The sequence below is a fragment of the Eurypyga helias genome, unplaced genomic scaffold (genome assembly GCF_000690775.1).
Source record: "Eurypyga helias isolate BGI_N326 unplaced genomic scaffold, ASM69077v1 scaffold31659, whole genome shotgun sequence".
In the NCBI taxonomy this organism is placed as follows: domain Eukaryota; kingdom Metazoa; phylum Chordata; class Aves; order Eurypygiformes; family Eurypygidae; genus Eurypyga; species Eurypyga helias.
Genome location: NW_010273212.1, coordinates 9,750 through 22,389, shown reverse-complemented (window position 1 = coordinate 22,389; position 12,640 = coordinate 9,750). Strand labels below are relative to the sequence as shown.

At 40.3% G+C, this 12,640-nt stretch overlaps 1 protein-coding gene across 1 annotated transcript in view; it reads left to right on the top strand.

Annotated features, from left to right (window-relative positions):
* Positions 1 to 1,843: 1,843 nt before the first annotated feature.
* The window catches only part of LOC104515439 (collagen alpha-1(XXIV) chain-like), a gene marked incomplete at both ends in the record, with an annotated part of 17,554 nt that continues 6,757 nt past the window's right edge, over positions 1,844 to 12,640 (top strand). The window contains 2 exons of the mRNA XM_010159402.1: positions 1,844 to 1,905; positions 8,370 to 9,673. Of these exons, the coding sequence (XP_010157704.1) occupies positions 1,844 to 1,905; positions 8,370 to 9,673 (1,366 nt within the window). The remainder of the gene's footprint in view (positions 1,906 to 8,369; positions 9,674 to 12,640) is intronic.

Sequence of the window (12,640 nt, the reverse complement as noted above, 5' to 3'; positions counted from 1 at the left end):
CCTCAAACCAGCACGCCTGTACATTTTGTGCAATTTCTTCTATAAAAAATAATATATTTACAGTTTTATAGTTGCAATGCAATGACAAAATATTACCGTTACCATGCCTTACTGTTCCTTAAATTATTATTTTGTTCAGATTGCCAAAACTTAAGCTCTCACAATATGCAAATCCACATGTAGGTATATAACTAATGGACCTAATTTTGTCCAAGATCAGGGGCTGGGCTTGTGGAAAGGATAGTTGAGAACTACCTGCTGCTTGGGTTGGACTGGGCTGAGGAGGGGGCCCATAAAGAGCAGTAGCACCAGCTAAGAGTACCCTGTTCCCCTAAGGTAGGGACCTGGTTTGAAACTGAGCTGAAACACCACGGTGAAACTACCTTAAGTGGAAGGAGAGTAAGTAACCATACCCATCCTCTGTTAGATCAATGAATATTAACTCACCCTCCGGCTTTGTTTCACTGAGCAAATTGATAAAACCAGATTTTTGCTCTGTGATTTTCATTCACTTGGATGTTTCTGAAATGTTTGAATTGCAAACCCTTGAAAGGAATATTAAGATTTTTCACTAAATACTGTCATATATGTGTTGGTATATCTACATATATATATATATTTAAATTATAGCCTGATTTTTTTCTCATTGTAACACTACTAATACTTGGTTCGTGCATATGGTACCCCCTGAGCTGAAGGCAACCTGGCAGCGAACACTCAGTGGAGGCACTTGTCTGTCACTGCTGTTTGAATCTGTCTGAACGGATATTCAAGTGCTCATTGGTATGGTCCAGCAAGCATTTTTTGTCAATCTCACATTTAATATTATGAGAAATCAATGAGGTGACATGCTAATGAGCCAGAGGGCTGAGCTGAGGCTGGAGTGTGAGTTGAGTAGTTAGCATCAGAACTATTACTTCTGATATTTTGAAATATTTCTTCTTAGAACTAAATAGGTACAGGTTACCACTGTAGTTACAAGAATCTGTTTCTGTGCTTGGATGTCTGACACTAACAGAAAATATATTTCTCATTTATTAAAAGATTCAATCACTGATAAGAGTGTGATTAGATGCTAATATGATAATTGAGTAAAAGCCAGAAGACAATCTGTTTTTAACCACAGTAAAAATGTATTCTCTGCCCAACATCTAACACTTTTCATTTAAAGCAAATTTTGAACACATAATTTATATCAACCTCATATATGTTCATTGCAGTTGGTGAGCCCACGATACCTATCAGTATTGCACTCTTCTACCTGAGCATGGAGTTTTAAGTCAAAATGTGATGTTTTTTGGGTTTGTTTTGTTTTTTTTTTACTTTGTGAAGAGCAGGTCTTGTTTGTAACATAATGAAGTTTTGTCATACAGGAATGAAAGTGTGACACAATATTTTCATTTATAGCAAAATTATGTGATCTGGTGACAAGACTGATAGCAGGTAAAAACCATCTAATGATCTCTACACATACTGTAATTTATTTTACGGTTTCTTTACAGCAACATTTTTTTTCTTTCCAGGAAGAAATTTGCTACATAGCAGCATTCATATTTGAAGGCTGCTGCATGAAAATATAAACCAGATGCAGTTGCTTTATTAATATAAGCCAGTGTGAAATACATGAACTATATATGAGGGCATACATAACCCTTGATCTTCGTGTAAAACAGCTTCTCGACTTCAGTGGAAAGTTGTCCAATGTGGTGGCTTTGATCCAGGGCTTGCTGAAGTCAGTGGTATCCTGCCATTGACTTTGGATATTGAATCAAGCTTCTAATTCCTTGGAGTTCTGAAACTTTAGATGTTTTCTCACATGTTCTTTTCTTTCTTTCTCTTCCAGGAAAACTCTCCTTTTCATTGCAATATGTATAGCTGTGGGTGTTGCGCAAGTACCCAAACAAGGTGAGAATGTTTTGTTTTATAATCAAGCATTTGTATAATCTGTTACTAGAAGAAGAGAGTAGATGGCTGTTTTTAGTAGTGACCTTAGGTTCAGTTCTTTAAGGGTGACCTCAAGAAAATACCAGCTACAGCATAATGAGAGCAAAAATTTAAAGCAACCAGTTTGAAAAAAATGACCTTTCGAAAATTACTCAGATTTTCTGTCTATGAAATTGCTTACATATTTAAGCAGGCTCTTCATAAAAGAGAAGCCTTGTACAGTGAAAAGGCTTTGATTGTGTCTTCACTCCAAGTGGGTGTCCTTGGGGGTGGCAAACTATGACTGAGTTACCTTTGCACTTAGGGCTGTGCAAGCGAACGGCTGTATATAATAAAGGCTTAGTCTAGGCTGGCATCATTAAAGCAAAAATCAAATTGTGTATTCATTTGGTTTTGCATTCAGATGCAGATGTTAGTGAAGAAATAGGGTTGTCTTTTTTTCAGTTTCTTTTTTAATCTGCTGTTACAACTGCACCAGATGTGCAGCTTGCACTACAGACTGCTGTGGGAGTATTAAGTCCCAAAGTGGTGGAGGCTAACATGCCATCTAGTCATTTCTTATCTGCCAGGAGAGTGGCGGCATCAATTCTCTGCCATGTTCCTTCACTGTACAGGTGAAGCAAGAAATAGGTTGTCCGTGGCCAGTAAGGATATTAACTGCAAGTACTCAGCCACAAGTGTACAAACAGCTGGGTTGCATGGTTAAGACATGACTTGTTCCCGATAACATTTTGCTCAAGCCCGGTGGGATATCTCAGCAGCCTCTCACCACTATTCTCACCAGTGCCTTTCCCCTCAGTTGTGTGTTTTTCCCTGTTCTCTCTGTGGTTTTGCCTTCCATTAGTTGTTAAGTGTTTGCCTGGTAAGATTGGTTGTTGATTTTTCACGTTCAGCTCGGGGGGGGACATCTGCTTTTGTGATGATGGGATTTTCCTGGATTTTTCTGTAGCGGAGCCAAGTCCTCATGAGAGGCAGCACCCATAGATGCGTGTGGCCTGCCCTGCTCTAGGCCTCTGCGGATGGGAAGGGGAGAGGCTGTTTTCGGGAGGCAGTTTGCACTGTCCTGGTGTAGTGGGAGCAGGTGAGGGATGCCAGAGACAGGTGTGCGGCCATGGTTTGCATTGCCTTCACCACTCCACCCCACCCTCCTTCTCTGCTAAGAAACAACAATGTCTCTCCCTTCTCTGGGGCCTCAGCCTGAGAATTGCTTTTCTAATGAAACTTCAGGCAAGGGCTGTGGAGGCTACGGGATGGGGGAGGCAGCGTCACCAGGGAGTGGGTGCACCCAGATGTTCAGCCTCTTGGCTGAGAGCACCTCTGTGCAGAAATGGCATAAAGCCATCAGTCTTGGCATGTTTGTATTAGATTTCTTTCTGGTCACCAGCAGAGGAAGGAGCTTTCCTACTTTTTATTACTCAGCAGCATTTCTAGATAGCCATATGAGAAACTTGCTGAATGGGAACTCCCCTGCACCTGCTCTGTGCAGGTGCCATACATGGCTTTATTTTCTTTTAGGGTTTGCTTAGGATCAAACCAATGCGTTGAACCTTGATGCAGCTTTTTGCCTGTGGGTGAATTAGATCCCTCGTGCAATTTATTAGCACAGTGTGTAAACAACATTTCAAAAAGGAGTTTAAGGAGCAGCAGTCTGAGGAAACCTCAAAAAAAAAAAAAGGCAGTTAAAGTGTATCCTTCAGTCTGGGTGTACAGCTTGTAGAGCTAGCACTGTTCCATTTGCAGTGTTCAGCGTTTGTTTAGAATTGTCTGCACACGAGGAATATGTTAACACTTAAGTTGTTATTAAAACTTTCTTGGCAGCTGTATTTTCAGAAAAAAGATTATTCTGCCAAATATGAAGATGCTAGTTGGAGTAATCAACATTTCTTCTCTCCTGAGCTGGTGGGGCAGCCGGTGTATATTTTACTTGAGAAGCTATGCCTTGTTCGTTTTGGTAGGCTGCTGTAAATTGTGTTCAGTGAAATACATGTAAAGGTACAGCCTGAGCCTTTACAAATAATACAAATACATCAATTCTGTACCTGGTTGGTTTTCCTATGCCAGTCACTTGGCTTGGTGTCCAGGAGAGCATTGGTTGCAGCCAGGTATCTTAATTTACCGAACTACAGATGTAGGATGACATAGGAAATGGGCAACCTCTCAGTTCTGGTGGAGCTGACTGAATGAATCTTGTCTTTCCCTTACCCATACTGGTAAATGGAAAGCGGGTAATGTGTATGCTAGGATTGCCGAAACAGAGAGAGAACCCCAAGTATCCTGCCTTCAGAGCAGTCATGAGTATGGAGGAATGTGGAAAATGAACAAGAGAGGCTGAACAGAATAGGGGTGTGGAGCGATCGAATAGTCAAACCCCCTCATCCCTCCCCAGTTCCTTTTGGGGATTATTTGGGGAGGGATTTTTTTGTTTGTTTGTCTGGGTATTTTTTTTTTTGGTGCCACAAGAGGGACAGAAGATTTTTTGCCCAAGCCCCTGTTAGTTTTTCCCTCCCCTCATGAATGCAGTAAGGTGGTGAATTTTTCATGTCCTCCTAGGTGGAAGGAAAGCACTTGATACCAAAATCCCCCAAACAACTTTTCCTTCGAGAAGATGAGCTGTTACAACTGGGGGGACTAATGGGTTGAGTGAACAGTAAGTGAAGACAGATGTTGTGAAGGCATGGGTAAACAAAGAAAACTGACTACTGATAGGTAAAGAAAATAGTGGTTGTCATGCTGGGAGGAAGAGTTGAGACAGTTGCCTGCTCCCAAAACCCTGTGTACTGCCAAGAGCTTCTGAAAGCCTTAAAATAAGATAAAAATACATGTTGGACCAGAAATTAAATGACTGGCCAAAAAAGTTTGGAACAGCCTTTTGGCTTGATGGTAAGTTAACAGGCAGCAAGTCAACAAGGAATAATTAGTCGATACTTAATCTTTTGCTGTCATTTTTCACACAGCATTTATTTGTTTAGCTTTCTCAGGACTTGTCATTGTTCACAGCAATCTGTTTGCAGGATGTGGAGAATGTGTCTCATTTCTCATGATGCTCTCAGATGATTTTCCTTTTTTTAATAAGTTTTAAACAATGTGCTGTTTTCAAATCAGGCCTGCCAAAATCTTGGCACTTTTGCTTGCAGTTTGAGATTTAGTAGTGATACTCTTGAATGTAATTTTTAAATTGACTGTTTTAAGCCAGTTTAAGTTTAAGCTTTTTGTTTTATACTTCAGTTTATAATACTTTAGACAAATCACATGCATTATTATTTCTATAATGCAAATATATAATTGCAAATATTTTAAAATACAAGTACTTGCCAAATATTTCCATTTAGGATGTGATATTTAGGCACAACTTTAGGTTAAATTATTAGCTGTTCTCCTCTGTGCAGTCAGCTGGCCCAGCCAGTGCACAGAAGTGCTGGAGCTGTGTCTGTAGCCGTGGGGTATTATGTGCACATGTAAGACTCTTTCATTGCCCAGGGCTTGCGACCTGTGTTTCTCCTTAGCCTTCTCCTCTGTAACTACAATGCAGACCACGCAGGGCTGGGGTCCTGGGAAAGTGTGGTGGTTCATTAGATACATTGTGCTTCGAAGCTCTGCAATAACCTGACCTCTGTTATCAGTTTGACAGATAAAAATACAGCCATAATAAATTAAATGCTCTGAGGCAAAACATCTTGAGAAATTGGCGTACACATGAATTTCTGCAAAGATACGCTTTCTCCATACCTCTGTCTGCGCTGGCTACCCGCCAGGATAATCTTGGCATGTCCGTGATTCTGAAACATGACTAGAAACACTACAAGGTGTGTAATTAATTTTCAAGATGTATAGTGCATTCAGGTTGATGCTTTTGGTTCTAATTTACCACTCTCAAGGAAATCTCAGGCTCTTTCCATGACTTACCACTGAAACTAAGCCAACATCTGTCTATTCTTAAAGTTTGCTATGAATACATTCAGTAAACAGAGGAAGGAAAGACTGGGAAAGAAGTCCTTTTTTCCCCACTAAAAGAGTGAACATCCATTTGTTTCAGTTGCTCATTTCTCCTAGTATAACAGAGAATCCTTATCTATTCTTGGTTACTACAAATTTTTGTTAATGCCATTTAATAGCTTTATTTACTTAATATAAGCGCAATAGGCATAGTAAAAGGTACCTTCAGCTAAATGCTCGGGAGAGTGCCAGACTCCTCCCAACCTGGCTTATTAGATGAGTGCAACTGCTAGATACCACTAGTAATTTTTAATATAGGTAATTCACTGAAGCATGGGTCCAATCAGTTGTTCCAGTTTTGAGAAAAAAGATGGTATCATGTGCTTCTGTGCAATGCTGTTTATAAAAACGACAATGTTCCATTTCCCCTTGTGTAGAAAACTGAAAGATTTAGGTTGGAGGAACATTGAAGTCATCTGTTCCTACCTCCTGCTGAGATCAGGGTCAATGTTGAAGTTTAGATTGCTGCATCCTGTACAGTTTAACTTTGAAAATCTCCAGGAATGGAGAATACACAATGTCTCTGGCCTCCACCACTTTTGTGGTGAGAATGCTTTTTCTTTATGTGGAACTAGGATGTATTGTGTTGCAGCTTATGCCCGTTACTCATTTTTTTTTTTGCTTTTCCCTATAACCCCCAATCAGAAAATGGCAAATTGCAATTAGATTCCCTCAAACCTTCCAATCTCCAGGCCAAGCAAAGGTAGCTCACCTAGGCTTTTCTCATGTCCTGTGTTTTAGCCTCCATCCTCCTTGTCTCTTACTTCCGTGACTGTTTTGTCTCGGTCTCTCCATTATTTCTGTGGCACCTTTCACAAGCACCCAGACTGCCAGTTTTACCAAACAATGCTGAAAGTGCTGTCTTAGTTTGCGACCCTACAGGAAGAGTGCTGGGGACATGCAGTTTAGCTCCTATTCAAGCCTTTGTAGTGTTTCTGTTTCAGCTGCTTCATAAGGGATCTAAGGGTGTCTTTATATTCATGCTGAAGGAAGGTGTTCATGCTCACTGACTCCAACATTCCTAAATCTGATTTAGGCAATACCAAATGAATTCAGTTATCTTTGACCATTGATTTACCCTTTAGGAGGAGAGTGGCTTTGATTTCTTACCCTGGGTCAGATATTACTTCAGTTTTTCAGGAGGGTGGATAATTATGTTTCTATCCATTAGATGAAGATATTTAGCTGGATAAGATGGAGATACTCTAAGGTCCGGGCTAAGGAAAGGGCTAAAGCACAAAGCACACATCACGTAAGATGCTAGAAAGTCCAACAGTGAAAACACCACTGCCTGTTCCACTCTATAGGAAGACCTCCTATCCAGAATCCCATATGCCAAAGCCAAATCTACAGGACATAAATCAGTAGGACAGCTGGTTTCTCTGTCTCCTTAATGTCTACTGCTGTCTCCTGCTGTGGAGTGCACTCAGTTCAATACCTTGTCTGGGTAGCTGCAGCCTTACATTCACTGGGAGGACAGATGAGCCAGAAAATGGGAGCACTGTCCCTTGGGTCTGGACATTCCTTGTCTTTCCTTGCTCCTCACCACTTGCAACGTTCACCTCATCTGTGGCCCTAACAAGTAAACTGTGTGGAGGGAGAGGAGGCGGCAGTGCACTCTGTTGCATCTCTCCTTGGAAAGATCTTTTGTTTTCTTTTAGTCTGACTAACTTTGGCATAGATATATACAACCAAGGGTGATCCCAGTAGGAAAACAATTCCCTTTGAAGCCAGCTCTGTAATGGCACAGGGCCTTCTTGGCAGGACGGGAGCTCCCTGGTGCAAGCAACAGCAGTTCTTCCCAGGTACCAGTTGAATTATTCTGCAGCACATAGTAGCTCCTCGGCAAGGTTTACCTTTGTCTTTTGCTTTGAGCCAGTGACTATCTTATGATGCTCCACTGAGGCGTTACTGTGTTATAAATAGCTTGTCCCTTCTTAAAAACAAAGCAACCCTGCCCTCAAATACTTTGAATTAAACTCTTTAGATAAAGAGAAAAGGCATGGTTTTATTGCAGAAGGTTTTTGCAGAAAAAAAAGTTAAAAAACCCCAAGCCGCCTGCTCAAAGAGTAGGCAGGATCAGCCAAATAAATAAGCAACTAACAAAGCGTGTTCATTGATGACGGTGAAAATGCTGAAGACAGCAAATGGAGATTTTTCAGCTTCATAAATGAATTAGCCTACAATGGGCATTATGTGGGCCTTTCTGTGTGGTTTTCTTTTTTTTTTTTTAAGACGGAAATTTTGGCGTTAGTTATTCATTTGATTTATGTGAAAGATCCATGTGCATTTCTAGTGACCTTGCTGTGTGCAGTATACATGCTCTGGGAAGTACAGATTTGTTAAAATGTTGTGTGTATATTTGTTTATAGGGATCTGAATTTATGAGGTTGTAAACGAAGTCAACAGTATGCCTTTATTTCTTTTTACAGCCATAGATGTTCTTCATCAACTGGGCCTTGTGAAAGATGTTCAACAGTCCTCAGAGACGTCAGTGTCCTCAACATCATCTCAGTTACCTCAGGGTGTTCGTCTGGCTGTATCGGGAGTTGTACTAACTAGTGATGCCCATATTGAGTCCCCCATCGTTCAAGTTATACCATCAAATCTAGGGCATCAGTTCACCATATTGGTTGGGTTGTACTCTTACAGAGTAAATAATGCTTTCCTTTTCAGTATTAGGAACAAAAGTAGACTGCAGTTTGGGGTCCAGTTGCTACCGAGAAAGGTAGTGGTGTACACTGGAGGGAAGCAGTCCGTATGCTTTGATTATAGTGTTCATAATGAACAGTGGCATTCATTTGCCATTGACATTAGAGACAAGACTGTCTCAATGTTTGCTGAGTGTGGAAAGAAGTACTATAGCAGGGAAATACTTTCTGAAGCGGAGACATTTGATTTGGATGGTTTATTTACCCTGGGAAGGATGAACGCTAACTCTGTCAGCTTTGAAGGAGTTATATGTCAACTAGATATTATTCCCTCTGCAGAAGCCTCTGCAAACTATTGTAAATATGTGAAACAGCAGTGTCGCCAGGCTGAAACGTACCGATCTCAGGTGGGAGCTCCGCGTGTGTCAGATGGGCTGGATATTTTTTCGAAGATGATGATTGATGAGAAAAAACAGTCAGAAGGTATATCTGCTTATAGAAGGAAAGAAGCATCAAACATTCCTGTGACCAATATTGCTCAGATTCACTTTCTACCAGAATACTTTGAGTCAGTAAACGTTTCTGCATCGGAGATTGCAGAAGCCAAACCTCTGTTACTGGAAGCTTGGCCTGAAACAGAACTCCAGGAGAACATCGATCTGCCTCTTCATCAGCAGGAGCTGAGCAAAAAAAGAAACAACACTAAAACACCCACAGGATCATATCTGAATACTTTAGATAATACTACCGAAGATGCAGGCAGACAAAGTGAGCCTTCTCCGATCTCCCCTGTAAAACAGAGTAAAACTAAAAGCAAGGGAGTGGACAAAGCAAAACAATATTTAGATGAACCAAGCAAAAAGCCGCAAATCTTCAACACAACCCTGTACAGTCTGTCTGCTGACCTTTCTCTGGATAATCAGCTTGGTCCAGGGCAGGAAGGTGCACTTGATGCTGATGAGACTTCTCACACAGAAAACAGTTATGACATTGGTATTGATAATTATGCTTATGACTATGAAGATCTTGACAAAATGTTTGAAATGGGAAGTGTCAGAGGTCCAAAGGGGGAAACTGGACCTCCTGTAAGTTATCTTTACTTCTCTTTTTACTATAATGCAACAACATACATTTAACAAAGGCTTTGAGAGAAACCTCAGCATGCCAAAGCTGACTGCAACTTCTCCTGGCTGTACTGTACAAATGTTTGTCTGCCTTAAGTATGTATCTTTCCCTCATGTAATTTTGGTGTAAGTGTTGTATATTTTTATTTATTGGCAGGATGTAAAGATATTCAAGTCATTCACATTTTGTTGAAGTGGTAGGTAACCAAGACTTCCTTAAAATTTGAAATGCAGCCAGGTGTTTGTAACTGCTAATTGTGGAGACTGCTCACTTAATAAAATTACGGGATAAATCATACAGTACACAGATGTAGACACTGATCCATGCAAAGAACAATCAGGCTGTTTGGAAGACTGATGTAGTTTTCTCAGTTGATCAATGCTATCAAAATTCGTAATTGTAGAAGATCAGTTGTAGAATCTAGACCTGTAAAACAATTTATAGTCCAAGATTATGGGGTCATGCAGACCTGCATATTAAATGGCTATTAGAACAGTCTTACAGGATTTTGTGGTGTTCCTTTGCTTTGCAGGGTAAGTGATCCCTGAAACAATTGCAAATACACAATAGTGCTTTTCAATAGAAATGTGCTTGTCCTTTCTTATTGTGTGTGTAAGGCTTATAAATGTTTTAATAGATAAAAGTAGGAGCAATAGACGTCAAGACACAGACAAGACAGAACAGCAGTTCATGCTGAGTCTGGGAAATATGATAGAGCTTGTTTGAGTTTCAGGTTAAAATTTTTGAACCATAGCATGGAGTAGATAATTCCACTTGCTCTTCTTTTTTTTTTTTTCTTTGTCTTTTTTTTTTAATTTGTGTGGTTACTGGAAAGCAATTTGATATGCATTAAGCAGCTCCTAGTATGTGTTTGAATGTGCCCATAAATTTATTGTGTGTATTCTTTCAGCACTGAAATATTTTTTTCTTAAGGTAGCAACTGAAAACCAATTTAAAAGTTAAATTTTTACTCTAAACAGGATCCAGATGCAAAGGGATTGTTACACAATTGAAAAATGTGTTAACAAGTAATTCATGTTAGTCCAGGGGTGCTCTTGCTTAATCTTTTCTGAATGTGAAGACAGACTTTTTTCCCTATTTTTGTCCCTGGTGATAGTATTTATGGGGACGTATCACTAAGTAGCTGTCATCAACATGAGGTTAATTTCCGTTTTTTGAAGCTTAGGACGTTTGGTAATTGCTAATGGAAGCTTTTAATTCTAGCACATAGATTGTACACTGAGATTTCATTTACAGCAAAGAAAATTAAATCCATTCTTTTTTGCATGGCACAGAATTGGCTGCTGATAATGCTGTTGGTTGTATGCATTACTAAGAAACTCCAAGCAAATGCTCTATTTTTATTTTAGACACAGAGAGAAAACACTATACATAAGGTGTCAAAGGTGAAAGCTGATTTGGAGAGTTCAAAGATGCCTGTATTACCATTTTCTATGCCTCTCTTACAGAGTGGGGACACCAAAGTCTGTCGTGTCTAGGAGGGTAGCTAAAGCAGACCTTGTGTTTGGTGTGATCTGTAGCAATAAATATGGTGCATTTGTGCATTTGTGTTTTGCTGGGTCAGGATTTAAATAACATGCCCAAGGGCTTAGAGATCTGTGTCAGAGCTGAGAAGTTAATCTAGACCTTTGTTCAGCTGAAGAGGCCAGCAGCACCTACTCAACAGAGGCAAGGCTAAAGCATTGTGTTGCCAGAGAGGTTGATGCCAAAGGGTGAAGAGGCCTTTGCATGGTGTCTTCCACACAAGCTTTTGTAAAGAACTGTGCTCCACAGAGGTTGTGTGGCACAGTACCAGCCACTGTTGTTGGCCTCTGACTTGAGGTGGTCTTGGTTTGTTTTCTCAGACTACTACCTCCATGTAGAGACCACCGGAGATAATCCAGCTTTTATCTGTGTGGCTCTAACATTCTAATACCTAAGTACCCATGGAGTCTTATCAGTGGGGAGTCTAAAAAAGCATCACTGAGGAACTTGCTAAGTTCCCTTGCAGCAAAAAATTCTGATGAGGCATGAAACACACCTTTCCCCCCACCGCCCCCTCCCCTTTTTTTTTCTTCTTTCATTATGTTGTGGTTGTTTTGAATCTTCTTTCAAGATTTAAACACAGAAGTAATGTTCATTCTATTGGAGTTGACAGGCAAGAACTAGCTTTCGTGGTTCTTAAACTTCTCAGATTCATTGTAGCTTTTAATCATCTACCAGAATTGATTCTTGCCTTGTATGATTAGGCCCCCTGTATTCCATGATCCCACAGCTGTGGAATTCACGCACCCTGCAAAGCAGGACTCCAGAATTCAGGCTTTCATTATGGATAGCATAAGGGTACCTCTATTTCTTCAAAACTATTAAGACCCTGATTAAAATTCTAGGAGTTGCAATGATCAATATCCCCTATAAAAAATATAGTTTAGTTTAAGGTTGAACAATGTAGTCTCCTGAGCCACTAATTTGGAAGGAAAGCTGCTCCATTCATCTGATGACCCATGCCAACTTGTGTTGCAGGGGTGTTGGCACTGTATAAAGATGAAAAAATAAATAAACCTAGTGTGTATTTTTAACTGTTTAACTTTCAAACCGATCTTCATTGCACTATCCTAAACCAGCTTGCAGTAACATGATACACAGTCCTACACTGGTAGCAAGAGGGGTTGATGTGAGCTGAAGAGCTGGTGTAGGGTAGTTGCTCGTAGGTAATTGCATCTGTGGGCCTGTTTGCACAAGATTTGGCTTCCTCTGAGAAATGAGCTAGTAATTTGTTCTTCTATTGGAAAAGCTTTCTGGATTATGATGACACTGAGCCAGGAGGAGAAGTAGTAGAAGACCAAAAGGTGATGTTTCTTAGGCTGTATTGGGCAGTTAATCACTTTCATGCATGTTAGCTCTGCAGGTAACCCTCGGGTTTCCCT